At 40.6% G+C, this 21,169-nt stretch overlaps 1 protein-coding gene across 1 annotated transcript in view; it reads left to right on the top strand.

The window, feature by feature from the left end:
• Nucleotides 1-20,948, top strand: part of LOC129698123 (uncharacterized) — a 39,153-nt gene extending 18,205 nt beyond the window's left edge. The window contains exons 4-6 of the mRNA XM_055637012.1: nt 75-132; nt 6,536-6,668; nt 7,088-20,948. Of these exons, the coding sequence (XP_055492987.1) occupies nt 75-132; nt 6,536-6,668; nt 7,088-18,558 (11,662 nt within the window). The 3' untranslated portion in view covers nt 18,559-20,948. The remainder of the gene's footprint in view (nt 1-74; nt 133-6,535; nt 6,669-7,087) is intronic.
• Nucleotides 20,949-21,169: the final 221 nt, after the last annotated feature.

Here is a 21,169-nt window from a genome sequence, read left to right on the forward strand (position 1 = left end):
TATTTAAAATTTGCAGCATCTGCAGTCTTTTTCAAGTTCGTTCTTTACTAATCACATCGCATTAATTTTAATAGGTGCAGTAACTACAAATCGTTGCAATTAGAATCGCCAGCTATGTTACAGCAAATCAATGTAAGTGTTTATTATAGCAATATTCTTTAATATCAAGTATTATGTGTGGAAAGCTCATGCTGGCAAATAATTCCAAATTGGATTTTTCAGTTTATTTATCTTTGCTTGCCAGAGTGTGGAAAGAATATCATTCCCTATTCATTAATATGTGGAGAAACAATTTGGGAAAGATGTCCGTGGGCACTGCCAAACAACCACAAGAATTTCACATCAAACAGGCCCAATGGTAAAATATATACAGCAAAATCAAAGAAATTATTGATCTTAATAATAGACACGACATTTTCTGTATAAATGTTGACTGTTGGCATCCATGCCTCCTCAGGAATGACCAACGCGAGAACCAGTGTTTCGGGTAGTTTTAGGGAAATTAAATAATTTCGGGAAATTTCTCGGCCCCGGTAAGCCTCCCCAACTGTGTATGTGTGAATGCCGGCCCAGTTGCGCACGTGCGGATAACGGGCCCACTGCGCACGTGCGGATACCGGGCCCACTGCGCACGTGCGGATACCGGGCCCACTGCGCAAGTGCGGGGTCCAATCAGGCCCACTGAATGATTTGCTGAAAAAAAGTATGTACCTGTATATTTACGACCATCAGCGCCTGTGCAGTTGGGGGAGGCCCATCAGCCGGTCACAATTGAAAATGGCGCCGGTGACGAGGTAGGGACGCCGTCTCCCCGCGCATGTGCAGTGGCCCTGAAATCCGTGCGTGCGCAGTTGGGGAAGGCTTACAGGGCTGGGAAATACCATCAAATTCCAGGTAATATGGAATTTTATTTCAGGAACTTTTTTTTTTGAGATGTGGAAGCACTGACGAGAACAAAACAATAGACAGGGGATCCTTCCGGTCACCCTTTAACAAAAGCAGCAGTAATGAATTATTTCTCATAATGCCATAAGGAAAAGCAGTAGAATTAGGCCATTCAGCCCATCAAGTCTATGCCATTCAATCATGGCTGATCTATCTCTCCCTCCTAACCCCATTCTCCTGCCTTCTCCCTATAACCTCTGACACCTGTATTCTTAATCTCTTTTCAAAAAATTTAAGCCTCAAATTTATTAAATGGTTAAAGCTTCAGGTACATTTTTAGAATGTGATGATTCTATGAATGTAGGCAATTAGTTTACTCTGTGGAATTTGTATCTATTCTTGTGCAAAATAAATAGTGTGGGTAACCATTTCTAAGGAGAAATAATCCTTGTGAAATCCAGGATGTTTGCTGCCAGTTCGTGGTGGAAATGAATGGAAAATTCCAGATCAATCAAATTATCCAGCCTACGATATGCTTTCACAGATAATAAACATGTGGCTTGATTGGAGACCAGGTTAGAACACGACCAGGAGGCAAGCGAGTCAATACATTTAAAAATAAATTCACCAGGTTAATTCCCAGGATGGTGGGACCGACAGACATATGATGAAAGAATGGGTCGACTGGGCATGTATTCACTGGAATTTAGAAGGATGAGAGGGGATCTTATAGAAACATATAAAATTCTTAAGGGATTGGACAGGCTAGATACAGGAAAAATCCTCCCCATGTTGGGGGAGTCCAGAACCGGGGGGGTCACAGTTTAAGTCACAACGGTAGGCGGCGCGACTCTTGTCAGCAGCGGCCTCTGCAGCCCGCCTGCGTTTTTATTATTTTTTGTCTATGTTTTTATGTAGTTTTTGTTATTTTTTGTTGGGGTGTGTGTGTGTGGGAGGGAGGGGGTAACTTTTAATCTCTCCCTGCACGGGAGACCCGACCTTTTCTTTGTCGGGTCTCCGTTGTCATTGGGGCTGCAATGAGGAGCGGCCTCCACACGGAAGACCGGGGACTCACCTCACCGACGCGAAGCTGGCCGAGTCCAGAGCGGGTGGAGCGGTGGTTGAGTGCTGCTGCGGCCCGACCTCCGGAGATTCGGACGTTGCAACTGCGGGTCTGGCGGACGGCGGCACCGGGAGCCCGCGGGTCCCTGGAGGGAGACCGCTTTTCAGGGCTCCCGCAATGGCGACTTCTCCCGCCCGAGTTGCGGGGTTGAAGAGCTCCTGGAGCGGGGCCTCACAGCACCGCCCCGTGCAGCTTGGAATGGCCGCGGGACTCTGCGAGCGCCCGCCGGGGGCTCCAACATCAAGAACCCGGTGTGCGACCTTGCACCACCCGGCGTGGCTTTAATGGCCGCGGGACAATCGCCATCGCCAGCCGGGGGCTTTGACTTTGACTCTGACATCGGGAGGGGAGAGTGCAGTGGAGAGACAAGTTTTTTTGGCCTTCCATCACAGCGATGTGATGGATGTTTATGTAAATTATGTTGCGTCGTGGGTCTATTTGTTTGTAATGTATGGCTGCAGAAACGTCATTTCGTTTGGACCTCAAGGGGTCCAAATGAGAAATAAATTGAATCTTATCTTAATCTTATCTTATTTTAAGAATAAAGGGTAGGCCATTTAGGACTAAGATGAGGAAAAACGTTTTCATCCAGAGAGTTGTGAATCTGTGGAATTCTCTGTCGCAGAAGGCTGTGGAGGCCAATTCACTGGATGTTTTCAAGAGAGCGTTAGATTTAGCTCCTGGGGCTAATGGAATCAAGGGATATGGGGGAGGGGGGAGCAGGAATGATGTATTGATTGTGAATGGTCAGCCATGATCATATTGAATGGCTGTGTTGGCTCGAAGGGCCGAATGGCCTACTCCTGCACCTATTTTCTATGTTTCTCTGTCCTATTTTCCTTTTCCTGTAATGTCCCGATGCATTGGAATGAAATGAATTCAAATTATGCTAACAGTAGGTTGAGGTGCCTAGGGCTTGCACAGAATTAGATCTTTGCATGCCGCAACTCCAAAGCAAGTTCATACATTTATTTTAAAATGTATTGACTCGCTTGCCTCCTGGTCGTGTTCTAAAAACCAGGTGACTTGACAGCTCCCAACTTGAAGTCTACCCTGAAGTTCAACTTGAAAGAAACGTTTGGCAAAGCAGGTAGACAAAATGCTGGAGAAACTCAGCGGGTGAGGCAGCATCAATGTAGCGAAGGAAATAGGCAACGTTTTGGGCCGAATCCCTTCTTCAGACTTAGCAAAGCAGGACTGGTTTAACAAGAATGATGAGGTGATTAAGTAACTAATGAGCTGCAAAACTAATGTGTTCCTGGTTCAGAAATCCACATTTCCTCAAGGGAATAGAAACCTGGAACTGCAGATGCTTGGTTACAAAAAAGGACACAATGTGTTAGAGTAACTCAGCGGTTTGGACAGCATCTCTGGAGAACATGGATTGGGGAAACATCTGAAGAAGGGTCCCGACCTGAAACATTAACTGTCCATGTTCTCTAGGAATGCTGCCTGATCCGCTGAGCTACTCCAGCACTTTGTGTCCTTACAGCCACCTGAAGAGATACAGCAATAAACATGTGACCTAACAAACGGGTGGTGGATCGAGAGAGTGCAGAGGCTCAGCAACTTGCTGATGTTTGCGATGAGCTGTAAAAGCAATTTGCGATCAAAAACCCTCTCCCACTGAGAGCCAAAAAAGGGAATTAACTTATCAGGGACGTGAGGCGGTCACTGCAACTTTGCCACTGCAAGGGTGGCTGAACGATTTTGAGTGGAGCAGACACGGCAGTCCTGACCATCAAATCCAAATTCCTTTGAGAGAACCTAAACCAGCTATGTTAGCCACATATATGCACAATTACAGGAACTAATGCATATTTTAAGCAACCTTCTATCATTCTCAACACAATTTTGTTGTGAGGCATTTTACAAGTAACTTTTAGCCTAGTTGTATCCAATTTATGCCCAAGAAAGCCTTAATTATCTAGTAAAGCCACAGAATAAAAATTCAGTGTGGTGTGTCCATCTTTTCAATCTCTTCTTTATGATTTCACGAACAAAGTTCACTATTATCCAGTCTTGACTCAGTTGCGACCAAATTAAAGGAAATAGATTATTTATTTGTGTTTAGCCGTGTGTTAAATGAAAAAAGACAAGTGTAGAGTGCATTAAATTCTTCAAATTCTTGTAACTGCTCGCTTTTACCAATGATACCTGGATTAGGGGGTATTAGGAAGAGGTTGGTCAGACTTGGATTGTTTTCTCAGGAATACCAGAAGTTGTGGGGAGAACTGATAGAAGTACCTGTATTTCCTGGCGTTGAAGACATTTTTTACCTGAAAATAAGGCCTGAAAATTTACCTGCGGCTTGGCGGCCGAAGGTTAGGTTGTTGGCCAAGAAAGATAGACTTGACTATCACTTAGTACAGCAACAACAAGAGCGATGTTGCTGTACTGAGGGATAGTCAAGTCCATTCGTCATTGCTGGCAGCTGATTTACATTCTCTGGCTGGGTGGCTAGGTCCAGTGTTACCCTTGCAGACACTTTGCTGATGGCGACATTCTACTAGGAGACAGGACCGGTCCCCAGGGCAGGAAGACAGAGCAGCTTTCCGCCGGGGCAGCAGGGACAGTGACCATCTGCTGGAGTAGAGTTGGTCGAGCAATGCCACACTCATAGCAACTGCTCCGCGGAACCTGCCACTCCTTTGACCCTGGAACTGTGTGAAGTAGGAAGCGGCTGTAAAAGGATAGTTCCTTTCACAGCGTGTGGGGAGTCAGGTCCAGGTTAGCACAGCCTGGGTTGCACAAAGTCGCAAACGTGGCTGGGCCACCAGGTGTAAAGTTGCGGGGAGGGCAGGAGTGCTGAGAAGGAGGTAGTCGGGGATCATGCCAGCAACGCACTCACTGCTGCCGCAGCGCTCCGGTTGCAGAGCCACCACATTGTGGCCAGGGAGGGAAGTAGCTCGGGTGGCTGCGAGTGGCCGCCAGGACCGGACAGCGAATCCAGCCGCCACCTCGGCGCCTTCTGCCGACCCGCCCGCCAGCAAGCCACGGTGTCCTTCGGCACAGGCACAACGAGTGGAGGTGGTGATTGGTGGGTAGCTACTGGGCAGAAGGCTGGCTGTTCCATCCCGGTCCTCTCCTCTCCCTCTCCCTCTCCCTCTCCCTCGCGCTATTAACACTGCTCGTAGTGCTTTGTCGTCATATTTGCTGCTGGGATCTGGACACCATTCTGTCGGCTCTCACCCATTGGTATCCAAATTTATGAGGGGTATTTTTAACAATAACCCTCCTAGGCCCAGATATAGGGAGGTATGGGACATTAATGTAGTATTAGCGCTGCTTCGCAGTTGGGCACCAGCTGCATCTTTATCTTTGGTCCAGCTCACCTATAAATTAGTCATGCTCATGGCGCTCGTTTCAGCGCAACGAGTCCAGTCGTTACAGAAATTAAGGCTGGATAAGGCAGCTATATCCTATAATAGGGTGACCTTTTATATAGATGAGCTAATTAAGCAAAGTAGATCAGTAGCTCTCTTGGTATATCCACCAGATCGCAGGTTATGTGTTGTTACATATATTAAAGCATATATAAAGGTTACAAAGGACCTTTGAGGCAACAAACTGGCTGTCTTCGTCAGTCATAAAAAAACACACAGAAGGGTATTGGTGCAGACCATTTCTAGATGGTTGAGACGTGTATTAGCATTTGCAGGAGTGGACACTGATGTATTTAAATCTCACTCTACCAGGACTGCAGCCACTTCGCAGCAAGAAATATGGAAGTTCCGCTGGACCACATCCTAGCGACAGCGGGATGGGCGAATGAGCGAACTTTTCAAACATCTTATAATAAACCAATTACCAGGCATGGTTTATTTGCTAGCAAAATTTTAAGTTCTGTTAATTAAATCAATTGTTTATTCCTGATGTGAAGGGACCATTATTATTTCCATTAAAAGCATGGACATGTTTAAGTTAACATCATGTTTCAATTAAGTATGTTTCTTCAGCCATGTCTGGTCAACTGGGGCAGTATGTCTGCATGGAAACTGGTTCACTGCATGAAACCACAGAGCTTTGAAGTCTTCTCGTAGTCACTCACGTGACCTCGATATAAAATAGGAAGATTAAACGAGAACTTATCGTTTGAAATTTGATCTTGATGAGAAGTTGAAGTGAGGGAATATGTGCCCTCCACTCCCAACCGTACTTCTCATGAAGATCATTCGGTAGTTCTAAGCTCGTTAATCTTCCTATAGCTTAGGACGGCAACTATTCTGTGGTTTCATACAGCTGCTCTAAAGTTTGACGCGCATCCGGGCTGGGGGCTCTTCACGTAATCCCTCACTTCAACTTCTCATAAAATAAAGATCAAACTTCAAACGGTAAGTTCTCGTTTAGTCTTCCTATTCCACCTGACTATGGTGTGTTGGCCTTTGCAGATTTGTGATTTTGGATACCATCAACACTATGCTAGACACAGCCAATCTAGACCATTTTCAGTGTACTTTTTCTGTCATTTATACTGTTAATTCTATAAATGAACTGAATTAATCAAGATAACATAATTTACCTCAGGTACACTTGAAGGTAGCAATAGTCCCCCGTGTGAAAAGAAAAGTGTACGTGTATCATGAAATCTGTAAACACGTTCTCGATAATGAACAACCTAAAGTACTTGGCCAAGACTCAGAAACAAAGACCAGCAATGGTAAGTAAAAAGCAGCTTTGATATTCTAAATCTATTATGGGTTTTTTTAATCGTTTCCTTAATCCACTTTATTCATTTGCCAAGAAGATAATTAGAATTCTTGATCTAATCTGTAATCTTACTTGTGGTAGTTTGTGATTCATACCCGTGGGATCTGGCATTTAGTCTTGTGGGTAAAAGTGCCCTACACATCCAGTACAGATTTCCTAGTATAGAAATAAGATATTGCTGATGATGGATTAGCAAAGAAAGGAGTAACTCGGTGGCAGGCAGCATACCTGGGGAACATGGAAAGTTGATGTTTCGGATCGGGACTCTCCTTCAGACTGATTGCGGGGCGGGGGGGGGGGGGGGGGGTGAAGAATGCTAGAAGATGTCCTATTATTTGATTATCAATGTTTTTTGTTATTATTTTGTAGTTGCTGTTGATGAACATGGAAAAATTACGTCAATGGAAAATGTAAACACTTCAGAGTTACAGAAAAATACCAGGGATGAAGATGGAGTAAAAAGTCACGCAGAGGATGGCCAAGCAGGATTATGCAGAAATTACAATAAAATGAATGCTGGCAAGTTAAGTGAAAGCACTGAGAAAACATCACTCATCATTGGATGTGACAAAAAAAATGGGAGGCACACTTCTCAGGCACGTGATGTTCTTGCTGATGAGCAACAAGGAAATGTTTGTACTCGTGTTGATTTGGATCATTACAAAACAGACAATGGATTGTCATCAGATCCAAAAACTGGCCTCTCATCTTCTGTTATTCATCCTCAAAATGAGCTTCAGGATCATCCAATAACCAATGGGCATGATGTTCCAACAAGATCAAATTCCGGTTGTTATTCGTTGAAGAGCAAATGCGTAAAGGAAAGAACATTGTTTGATCTCCTGGTTGAATCACAGATTCTTCCAGATATTTCCAAAAAATATTCATCAAACAATATTTGCGAACCTTCACAGAGAAATGAAAGTGATTCAACCAGCAGTAGTGAGACTGTGCCATTCAGCTCAATGACAGGACAAAGAAGCCACAATATTGGTAATATGCATGTGCTGCAGCAAAATTGGTCAGATAATTTACTTGACACTTCTCAAAAAACTGACAATGCTCTCCTAATCGAAGGCAGTAAATCTGAAACCATCCTTCTAGCTTCATCAGCTGTTCCAGTATGTATTTCACACCCTCTGCTTTCCACATATACTAACAGCAGGAGCGATGTTAATGCACTAAATCACAATGTCAGTTCTAAAAGTGGCATCGTCAGTGATTCTTTACAGATCAGTCAACTTAAATCTGGTATATCTCTTTCACAACTAAATCAACACTGTCAAGCTAGAGCTACTTCGCATATCACAATCAATAGCAGAAAGAGGCAACAGTACCCAGGGACAGAAGACACAAACATAGTTACACAGGTAAAACATAACAATGATGGTTTGCAACACCATGCACATGAGCAAGAAAGGACCGATTTGTTTTCAAACCCAAAAGCAGAATCCCGTTCAGTAATTATGCTTACTTTGAGTAAAATGAGAACGAAAACTGGCACGACAAAAAATGCTGACGTTCCATTGTCAGATGATAAAAAACAAACCTGCAAGGTCGTGGGAAGAAGCGATTCTTTACGAACAATTCAGGTAATTGGTTCACAACTGCCTATGTGTGACAGGGACACAGATGTGGTACCAGTATGTAACCAAAGATCATCAAACAATAACAATAACATGGAAAATGATAAACCATTGTCTGTCATTACATCATCTAAAGTTCTCAGATACAAGTACCGGATGGTGGATCTATCAGTAAGGAGTGATAGTTTAACTGCAGACATGCTTCGGTATAAATCTGAAGCCAACCATGTACTTGTGTTACCAGATGTGACAAAAGCACCTCTTTTGGATGTTAAAAATGATATGAAAAATACTTTGCAGAATATACCACCACATAAAATCAGTAGTATTTTAACAGATATACCTGATGTTGATAATATGCAAAACTATCAAACGGTAAAGGCCAGCACACCACAGTCAGATATAATGACTCAATGCCAGTCTACCGTTTACATACATACCAATGAAGTCAAGTTATCCAAACGCTACCCTACTGGTGGAATCAGCAATGTTGCACAGCAAGACAGTTGCAAAGCCTTGCCAGAAACAGTAATAGATCAGCAATCCCCTGTAACTAAAGCACAATTGAGGCAAGATGCCATACTAGATGGAGGCAAAGAAATTTTACCAAAGGAAAGATCTGAAACAAGCAGTAAGCTTACATCAGAAAATTCAGTATTTGGCCCCTGCATTCCTGCAGAGAGTGTGGATAGCAGCCAAATGAAGTCTCAAGCTAATTTCCAGCTTGGTGATAATACTACCACGTGTCCTAAAAGTGTAGTGAATTATCCACCTGAAAATAATCTATTATTATCACAAGATACGCTTACTGGTCAGCAATCTCCTACAAATAACCACAACCTGCTGTTTCATTCCCCAGTAAAATCATGCACTAACGAAATTTTGGAAAATTGCCTCTCTGAGAACTCTGCCGTTGTTTTGCTACGAGACACTCCATCTAGTTTGGATGCTTCTTCTAGTGTTCAACATGATACTGAAAGCACACGTCAGAATTGGGAATCCAACACCAAGATTGGAGGCCTTACCAAAGAAAACGAACAACCTGATTATTCCATGGCTGATGTTGCTTCTTCATCACCAAATCCAGTTTCTAAACAGATGGCCCTTTCAGATAATACATCCAAGTCATGGGATCACTGTCTAAGCAATAGTGGTATCATTGGGGACAGAAAAATTCTCAGCCATTTGCAAAGTTTGAAATCTGAAATCAGTACTCCACTTATTTCAAGTAGAGTTACGTACCAAGTGTCTCCTATGTATGTGAAGGACTATAAAAACAAACAACTCAATTATTTGCCAAACTCTAGACAGAGAGTTATTGAAGATTTTGTGCAGTACAATCAATCTGAGACGACTTGTGTATCTTCATCTTTGGATCAGATGAACAGCCAACTACATCTTGTAAATACCACAGATAGCAATGCATGTGGGTCACTGAATTCCTCACTTGACAATTACATTCACTTTGTGAATACTGGATTGAATAAGCATTTAGAAAGCTGCAGTTCTGATCCTCCATCAGGTTCACTTAATGATCCTGCTAGCACCGTACAACATTCAGCTGATGGATCGATGTCAGTGAATTCAGATTTACCATTATGTCGGCTGCTTGTCCAGGAATGTCCTGCAACTGCCACAGATATAAAGAAAAATGCACTGCCACATTATTCTCATGAAGAGCCTTGCGATCAAAATAAATCTGAAAATTTGGTTGATACATACACAGCAATCACGTCACCAAATAACTATCCAAGCAAACACTCCGTTTATCCTTCACAAAACAACCATAACATCCATGTGGAGGAAGGAGCCAATGAGTATTTGCAAAACAATTCGGAACACCAAGACAAAAGTCTCCCTTCTGAGGAATTGACGGATGTAAAAGCTACAGCAACTGACATAGAAATGAATACAGATACTCTGCAGCACAATACATCAAATAAAACTCTGCATGATGAGAAATCTTATGACAGATTCGCATCTAGAATATTGCATGAAATTAATAACATAGCCGATACGCAACTTCAGTTCCCACTCGGTGGAGATATCACAGTGGATGGGAGATGTAAAGAATATTTAGAAAATGGCAACGGTAAATTATCAACCTCTGATTCACTGACCGACTTACAACCTTTAAATTTAATGGAAAACATAACCAAGACACCCACAAGTTCCCTGTCCATTAGCAATAGCTCTGTAGGTCCGGACAATGAAAAGACTGTGAAACATTGCCAATCAGAATACTACAGTGTAATTTCACTCAATGCATGTCCTGCAGCATATTTCACAGAAGGTGCAACCAACGCTGTACAAAACATGTGCCCAGATAACAATGGGTTAACATTTTGTAGAAGAGCCCATGACGATAATGCACAAGACAAATCAAAACTTCAAGATTTGTTGACTGGTGATCAGTTTACCACAAATACCAATATGATTCCAACATTTTCAATGATGCCAAATAACAAGGACACGACTGATCACGAGTTATTAAATTCACCAGGTGGTTCAACCACCACTGAGGACAGAGGCAATGCAATTTTACAAAGAAGCAAAAGGCCTACACATGCAGAAACTGAGATAAACTCTTTTACCAATGTTCCACAAAAAGAAATGTTACTCACTCAATTCCCACTCAATTATAACACCACTCCAGCTGCAGAAAGTATCAAAACTGTAGAAAATTACCAGTCTGCCAAAAGATGTACACTTTTGTCACAAGATGGAGTAACTGAACAACAGTCTGTTACTAATTTGGAGGAAGTGAATAAACAGTATACCCTTACAAATACTGTGCATGACAGCAAGGACACACCCCAGAAATGCCCGTCAAATATTGATGGTATAACTGTCTACAGAAGGTCTAGTAATGATTGTGATCCACCAGATGGATGTGTGATTAAGTGTACACCTTCACCACTGAATCCCGATTCAGACCTGCTGCCGCATGTAGGCACTTCACTCAATAATGAACACAGTCCAACGGGTCACATCCTAAACTATGTCGGTGATGCTGTAGACTCAAAAGGTGCTGACATTCATGAAAATAAAAGAGCAGATTTATCGGGGACTCTACAAATATCTCCAATAAGTACCTCACACAGCAACAAGAACAAACCATGGAACCATTCATCAATTATTGGTCGTAATGTTATGATCAAAGGAATTGATGAATTGAATGCAACTCACATAGCCCCAATACTGGATCCAGTAGCCAACCAACAGCCTTCCAATAGTTTATTTAGTTCTGTGGGTGATGTACTCAACAGTGGAACTGTTGGTGTGGAAATTGCTGTCAACAAATGTGTACAAAACAATAGTGCAGAAAACAACAAAATACCAACAGTAGATTCATTAACTGATTTGCAGACTGTCCTAACTATCACAGATACGAATACAAATATTGGGCATAATCATTTAACAAAAGATTTTGATGTTTGTCACAAATTCCCTCTAAATTATAACATCCCTCCAGTTGTTGAAAGTATCAAAACTACAGAAGGCCTTTCTGAAGAAAGATCTCCACTTTTGTCACAAGATGGAGTAACTGAACAACAGTCTGTTACTAATTTGGACAATGACAGAGACAAGCCATTGGAACATTTATTCGACAATAGTGAAATGGAAATAAATGAGAATTTTCAGAAAGACAAGCCTGAAATCAACAATGTTGTTTCACCAGTTAGCCATCACCACTCTGCTACAAGCATTACTGATATAACAAAGAATACTTTACAGCACGGTACAAGAGTAACTGACCTCTACCATCATAAGAGACCCTATAACAGATTCAAATTAAACCTTTTTCAGAGAACAAAGAGTGTTTCCTCATTACCTGAAATGACGGGGCAATGGCAAACTGATAATACCTCATTCTTCAGCAATCAAGAAAAACTGAAGACTCTCCCTCCAATCAGACATAACAGCATTATGTTGCTGAGTGATGAAAATATAGAAAAATACAAAGCAATTTCATCAAGGGATGAGGTGAATGAACAGTATACCCTTACAAATACAGCACATGACAGCAAGGATACATCCCAGAAATGCCCAACAAATATTGATGACAGAAGGTCTAGTAATGATTGTGATCCATTAGATGGATGTGAGATTAACTGTACACCAGTGGGTGATGTACTCATCAATGGAGCTGTTGGTGCAGAAATTGCAGTCAACAAATGTGTACAAAATGATACTGCAGAAACCAACAAAATAACAGTAGATTCACTAACTGACTTACAGACTATCCCAACTATCAACGTTATATATAGAAAACCTGGACAGGATTATTTCGCCAAAGATTTTGATATCTGTCCTGAATTTCCACTCAATTATAGCATCAGTCAGGCTGCAGAATGTGTCAATACTACAGAAGGCCACCGATCTGAAGAAACATGTCCGGTTTTGTCTCAAAATGGAGTAACTGAACAACAGTCTGTTACTTATTTGGACAGGCAATTGGAACATTTATCGAACAGTACTGAAATGGAAATAAATGAGAATTTTCAGAAAGACAAGCCTAAAATCAACAATGTTGTTTCACCAGTTATACTTCACCACTCTGCTGCAAGTGTTATTGATATCACAAAGGTTACTTTACAGCACGGCACAACAAAGGTAACTGACATCTACCATCGTAGACCATCAAACAGATTCAAATTAGACTTTTTACAGAGAGCAAAGAGTGTTTCCTCATCACCTGAAATGACAGGGCAATGGCAAACTGATAATACCTCATTCTTCAGCAATCAAGAAAAACTGAAGACTCCCCTTCCGCTCAGCCATAACATTAATCTGTTGCCGAGTGATGAAAATGTAGAAAAATGGCAAGCAGTTTCATCAAAGGATGAAGTGAATGAACAGTATATCCTTACAAATACTGCACATGACAGCAAGGACACATCCCAGAAATGCCCAACAAATATTGACGGTATAAGTGTCAACAGAGGGTCTAGTAATGATTGTGATCCACCAGATGGATGTGAGATTAAGCGTACACCTTCACCACTGAATCCAGATCCAGGACAGTTGCTTCATGTAGACACTTCACTCAATAATCAACACATGCCAACAGGTCAAGTCTTAAACACTGCTGATGATGCTGGATTCTCGAAACGTCCTGACAATCATGAAAATAAAAGAGCAGTTGCATCAGGAACTCCACAAATATCTATAAGTACAGCAGACAGTAGCAAGAACAACCCATTGAACCATTCATCAATTATTGCTGATAATGTTGTGAGCAAAGGAATTGATGAACTTAATGTAAAGTACATCCTTCCAATATTGGACTTAGTAATCATCCAACAGCCTTCCAATAGTTTATTTAGTTCTGTGGGTGATGTACTCAACAGTGGAACTGCTGGTGTGGAAATTGCTGTCAACAAATGTGTACAAAACGATAGTGCAGAAAACAACAAAATACCAACAGTAGATTCATTAACTGGTTTGCAGACTGTCCTAACTATCACAGATACGAATACAAATATTGGGCATAATCATTTAGCAAAAGATTTTGATATTTGTCACGAATTCTCTCTCAATTATAAAACCCATCCAGCTGCTGAAAGTATCAAAGCTACAGAAAGCCACCGATCTGAAGAAAGATGTCCAGTGTTGTCACAAGATGGAGTAACTGAACAACAGTCTGTTACTAATTTGGACAATGACAGAGACAAGCCATTGGAACATTTATGGGACAATAGTGAAATAGAAATAAATGAGAATTTCCAGAAAGACGAGCCCGAAATCAACAATGTCGTTAGCCATCACCACTCTGCTGCAAGCGTTACTGACATAACAAAGAATACTTTGCAGCACGGTACAACAAAGGTAACTGACATCTACCATCGTAAGAGATCCTCAAACAGATTCAAATTAAACCTTTTTCAGAGAGCAAAGAGTGTTTCCTCATTACCTGAAATGACGGGGCAATGGCAAACTGATAATACCTCATTCTTCAGCAATCAAGAAAAACTGAAGACTCTCCCTCCAATCAGACATAACAGCATTATGTTGCTGAGTGATGAAAATATAGAGAAATACAAAGCAATTTCATCAAGGGATGAAGTGAATGAACAGTATACCCTTACAAATACAGCACATGACAGCAAGGACACATCCCAGAAATGCCCAACAAATATTGATGACAGAAGGTCTAGTAATGATTGTGATCCATCAGATGGATGTGAGATTAACTGTACACCAGTGGGTGATGTACTCATCAATGGAGCTGTTGGTGCAGAAATTGTAGTCAACAAATGTGTACAAAATGATACTGCAGAAACCAACAAAATAACAGTAGATTCACTAACTGACTTACAGACTATCCCAACTATCAATGATACATATAGAAAACTTGGACAGGATTATTTAGCAAAAGATTTTGATATCTGTCCTGAATTTCCACTCAATTATAGCATCAGTCAAGCTGCAGAATGTATTAATACTACAGAAGGCCACCGATCTGAAGAAACATGTCCGGTTTTGACTCAAAACGGAGTAACTGTTACTAATTTGGACAGGCCATTGCAACATTTATTGAACAGTACTGAAATGGAAATAAATGAGAATATTCAGAAAGACGAGCCTAAAATCAACAATGTTGTTTCACCAGTTATACTTCACCACTCTGCTGCAAATGTTATTGATATCACAAAGGATACTTTACAGCACGGTACAACAAAGGTAACTGACATCTACCACCGTAGACCATCAAACAGATTCAAATTAGACTTTTTACAGAGAGCAAAGAGTGTTTCCTCATTACCTGAAATGACAGGGCAATGGCAAACTGATAATACCTCATTCTTCAGCAATCAAGAAAAACTGAAGACTCCCCTTCCGCTCAGCCATAAGATTAATCTGTTGCCGAGTGATGAAAATGTAGAAAAATGGCAAGCAGTTTCATCAAAGGATGAAGTGAATGAACAGTATATCCTTACAAATACTGCACATGACAGCAAGGACACATCCCAGAAATGCCCAACAAATATTGATGGAATAACTGTCAACAGAGGGTCTAGTAATGATTGTGATCCATCAGATGGATGTGAGATTAACTGTACACCAGTGGGTGATGTACTCATCAATGGAGCTGTTGGTGCAGAAATTGCAGTCAACAAATGTGTACAAAATGATACTGCAGAAAGCAACAAAATAACAGTAGATTCACTAACTGACTTACAGACTATCCCAACTATCAATGGTATATATAGAAAACTTGGACAGGATTATTTAGCAAAAGATTTTGATATCTGTCCTGAATTTCCACTCAATTATAGCATCAGTCAGGCTGCAGAATGTATTAATACTACAGAAGGCCACCAATCTGAAGAAACATGTCCGGTTTTGACTCAAAATGGAGTAACTGTTACTAATTTGGACAGGCCATTGCAACATTTATTGAACAGTACTGAAATGGAAATAAATGAGAATTTTCAGAAAGACGAGCCTAAAATCAACAATGTTGTTTCACCAGTTATACTTCACCACTCTGCTGCAAGTGTTATTGATATCACAAAGGATACTTTACAGCATGGTACAACAAAGGTAACTGACATCTACCATCGTAGGAGACCATCAAACAGATTCAAATTAGACTTTTTACAGAGAGCAAAGAGTGTTTCCTCATTACCTGAAATGACAGGGCAATGGCAAACTGATAATACCTCATTCTTCAGCAATCAAGAAAAACTGAAGACTCCCCTTCCGCTCAGCCATAAGATTAATCTGTTGCCGAGTGATGAAAATGTAGAAAAATGGCAAGCAGTTTCATCAAAGGATGAAGTGAATGAACAGTATATCCTTACAAATACTGCACATGACAGCAAGGACACGTCCCAGAAATGCCCAACAAATATTGACGGTATAAGTGTCAACAGAGGGTCTAGTAATGATTGTGATCCACCAGATGGATGTGAGATTAAGCGTACACCTCCACCACTGAATCCAGATCCCGGTCAGTTGCTTCATGTAGACACTTCACTCAATAATCAACACATGCCAACAGGTCAAGTCTTAAACACTGCTGATGATGCTGGATTCTCAAAACGTCCTGACAATCAAAAAATTAAAAGAGCAGATTTATCAGGAACTCTGGAAATATCTCCTACAAGTACAGCACATAGCAACAAGAACAAATCATTGTATCAGTCATCCAATATTGCTAACACTGTTTCAAGCAAAAGTATAGATGAATTTAATGCAGCCCACATTCTTCCAATGCTGCGTCCAGTGATCAGCCAAAAGCCTTCCAATAGTTCATTTAAGATGCTAAGTGATTTGCTCAACAATGGTGGTGCAAAAATTGAGACAGCCAAAATATCAACAGTAGATTCACTAACTGGCTTTCAGACTGTCCTAAATATCACAGATATACACGAAAATCCTGGGCAAGATTATTTAACAAGAGATTTTGATATCTTTCATGATGAACTAACCAATGAGAAGTCAAATATTAAACGTTTACATAAAACAAATGATGCACTACCATCACCTAAGGCTCAGTACATTACCACTAATATAAGCAAGAATCAAGACAAGCAAGCATGTCATTCCGCATGGAGTGATGGCATTGTAATGGGCAGATCGAACAAATCAAATGCCAAAGATTGTTATTTATTGCCGTCTAGCCAACGGGTATCTGGTATAATTAAAAATAAGCAATCTTTGACTCATTCGACATTGAGAAGCGACTTTGAAATGAACGTAGCAGATGTCAAGAATGTAACAAATGGTCAATTGCAAAACAGAGCCGCCTTATTGCAGTCACCAACTGGGCTAAAGTATTCTTCAGACACTACATGTGGCAACAATATTCAATTTCAGAATTCCTCTCCAAAGAAGGATATGTGTTCGAGGAAAAGCATTGGCATTAAATCAACAAATGACACTAACCTTGCATTACCAGATTTTCTGACTGAGCAAGAATCTCCCGATGATCTCACTTACAACAAGAGCAATAAATATTTGAATGAGCCAATGGAAGATAGAGATGCCACTTTGGATCGAAGGTGGAAGGATATTTATGCAAAAACAGAGAAGTATTTAATCAGTAGCGGTTCTACACCACCTGATTCACCACATGGTCAGTCTCCACGAAATAAATACATCCTCAAGAATTATTCAACAGATAGTTGTGACATTTCTCCACAGGACATTGACGTGGTAAAAGAAAATAAAAAAGTATTCAGATACAGGCGAAAATCATTGCCGGGACGAATGTTGGAGTATGGGAGATCAAGAACATGCACAACTAATGTACATACATTTAACTCCTTACAGCACTGTTATCTAAAAAAACAAATTGGTTCAGAATTCATAGAGATTAATGACTTACATAACAGGTTAAATACCAATAGTGATTTCTCTCAACACAGGGTAAACTCAACTAGTACTGACAAAGATGATAATTCCTCTGTAAACAATAATGACCAGACAGGAGCAGCCAGATTCTCAAAGAATTATTCCAGGTTTAAAAGCTCCCAGATATCCCAATCTCACAATGTACAAAACAGATATGGCCATCTCTATAGGACAACATGTCTGAAAGATATTAATTCACATTGCAATCTACTTTCTCAACCAGATCAGGAAAATGTATTATCCACCAACATCAGGCATGAACCTAAACTAACTACTCAAAAGAGACAAGCTGTGCCCTTCCCTTCCTTTTTAGGTTATATAAAACGTAGCAGACTTTATGGATCTTATCCTGATCTGTCCTTTTGTAACAGGAATGAATTTGATTATAACATCTGTTCTTCGTACCATGATAGGCAAGACGATGACGAATTAATAAATAGAAATGAAGACAAAAGCAATATTTCTCAAAAGGAAGCAGTAAAAAAGGATACATACTTAGAGAACAAGAAACATGGGAGAGAGTGTAAACCTGAATTTCACAAGAAAGCTGCTTCTCGAAGCATTGAGGATGTTTTTGATCCACTCCCCAGTGAAGTAACACAGGATCTAGGGATGGATGATGAGACCGTTACGAACAATGAGTATTTTCCAGTGGATATAAAACTGTTCTGGCCAAAGGAAAACCCCACAGATATAATACGACTGCTCAGTTCAACGTCCACTGGGAGTAAAATGTCAGAGGATAGTCTCTCCCCACAGTCATATCGTGTACCAGCTGAAATTTGGAAACCAAACCTGTCCTGTTATTCAGAAACAGACTCGGACACCACGACTGATGATGAGTATTTCTTGGATTGTAATGAAACTGCAAAAGAATCTGCATTATAATACCCTTCACCACACATAAGACTGAATGGAGAAGTGTTTTACTGATTTGAAACAAATCATGGTGTATGGCCACCTAATGCTTTGATGACCATGGACATCTTACTATGATTTTATGCTGTTAGATTTGACTGAAATGCTAAGTAACATTGTTATTACCTACTCTCCATAAGTATTTTCAAAACTTATAACATAGCCACTTGTTTTGGCATACTTCCAAAAAAAGGCAGACAAAAATATTGGAGAAACTCAGCGGATGAGGCAGCATCTATGGAGCGAAGGAAATAGGCGACATTTTGGGTCGAGGCCCTTCTCCAGGCAATTGCTTGTACTGTTACAAACATTTGAAATTCACTTACACATTTTTGGATGAATTTATATTTAAACCAGTAATTGCCTGCTATCTTAGGACTGCTTGGGAGGTGTTCTTTCATCAGGTTTCTGATGCAGGATCACACCTGAAAATTTAACATAGCTTTCCCTCTTGTACATACAGTTCTGTTATGCAGTTCCAGTCCTTTATGTTTTCATTTGAGTTTTTTAATTTTATTGTTGGAAGCTCGTCCTTCATACATTAAATTTTGTGAGCAATTGTTGAGTTCAAAAGATAGGTGCAAAATGCTGGAGTAACTCAGTGGGTCAGGCATCTCTGGAGGAAAAGAATAGGTGACATTTCAGGTCGAAACCCTTCACATGGATAGGAAAGGTTTAGAGGAATGTGGGGCAAATGGTGGGACTAGTGTAGACGGGACATCTTGGTCAGCATGTGCAAGTTGGGTCATAGGTCCTGTTGCGATACTGTATGATTCCATGACTATATATAATTGAGGAGATAGTCCTAATATTTTCCAATGAAACATGTTCCTTGTTTGATCATGGATTTTACATTATAATCTACACCTGTCCATCAAATAAATATTAAAGGTACACAAAAATGCTGGAGAAACTCAGCGGGTGCAGCAGCATCTATGGAGCGAAGGAAATAGGCGACGTTTCGGGCCGAAACCCTTCTTCAGACTGAAGGGTCTCCAGCATTTGTGTGTACCTTCGATCTTCCAGCATCTGCAGTTCCTTCTTGAACAAATAAATATTAAACTAGTCTTATAAGAAATTATGCTTCCATTAAAATAGTGCAATAATTTTGCATTTGCAAGCATTCCCAATTATTTGGGTTCCACCCAAAGAATAAATGTTAGGAAGGTCAACCCCAGTCATGTAGCACTAAAAGCACAAAGTAGTTTAGTTTATTATAGTCACTTGTACCGATGTACAGTCAAGAGCTTTTTATTTGTTGCCAAACATATAGAAGTAGCAATTGGATAATATACCTGGGTACTGAAATTAGATTCTTAAATTTATAATGAATGTGAATTTAGGAAGCGGTATAGATTGTAACTGCCACTATATAAAGCTGTTAGTGATACCAACCAGAGTCTGTATTTTTAGGCAATACAATAAGCACAATTTGTCAAAGTGTATATTTCCCTCCACTTATAGTAACTCCTTCAGCAGTTCTTTGCTGGAAAAAAAAGTTTGCTAATTTGTACAGTATATTGAGAGTATGAATGTAATTAGAAAACCCATGTAAATGTAATGAATTTATATGAAACAATTTGAGGCTTTTATTTGTAATATATTTAAATGTATGAGAAATATAGATGTTAAAATGTCTTGAATGCTAATTTGAATGAATAATAAATTAGAAAGAAAGAACATGCATGTGTCAAACAAAGTTCATGATCTCTAATCCTTTCTTATCCATGCAATTGTAATTGTAATTGTAACTAATTTATTAGCCAAGTATGTAAATATACAAGGAATTTGTTTTGCCAACAGTCATACAAAAAAGCAACAAGATACATAACCACGTAACATTAAACATAGACTTAAACAGCCACCACAACAGCGTGTGAGGATTCCCAGGGCACACAGCAAAAGCGAACACCCACAGCCATCCGTTCAATATCCGGACCACATGCACACTCCTTCATCGTGATGTGACCAGAGTTGTACCGACCGCTGTCACTCTAGCTGCAGTCCCTGTCTGCCCGAACAGTCAGAAAGCCATCCACACTCACACTAGACTCCTGGACGTCCTCTTGGAGCCATGTCCCTACAAACACCGAGATCACGGCACTCCCTCCGAGTCCTCACTAGCGCAGGCTGCATGTCCATCTTATTTTTCCGGCAACCTCGCATTCCCCACTGTGGGGAATTATTATTCATTCAAATTAGCATTCAAGACAATCGGTGCGATCAAAGCTCCCGCAGTCGGCGATCAAAGCTCCCGTGATCGGAGCGGTCCAAGCTCCTGCGGTTGGAGCTCCCGCAGTCGATCCCTAACAAAGCCAGCTCCACGATGTTAAACCTGCAGTGCAGAGAAAGATATACGATGAAAAAGTCGCATCTTGGTCGAGGAAAGAGATAAAACACATTCCCCCCCCACCCTCACATAATACAAAAACTAAAGATACACTAAAAATATACAAGTTACACAGTAACAAAAAAAGAAAAATACAAGACAGGCTGTTGGCACGGCACCCATATAAAATGTTGTTCTAGTAGCTGCCGCAACTAATTTCTTTAGCAAGACGTTCCATATGCCCTTTGTGGA

Source organism: Leucoraja erinacea, chromosome 6 (genome assembly GCF_028641065.1).
Source record: "Leucoraja erinacea ecotype New England chromosome 6, Leri_hhj_1, whole genome shotgun sequence".
Classification (NCBI taxonomy): domain Eukaryota; kingdom Metazoa; phylum Chordata; class Chondrichthyes; order Rajiformes; family Rajidae; genus Leucoraja; species Leucoraja erinaceus.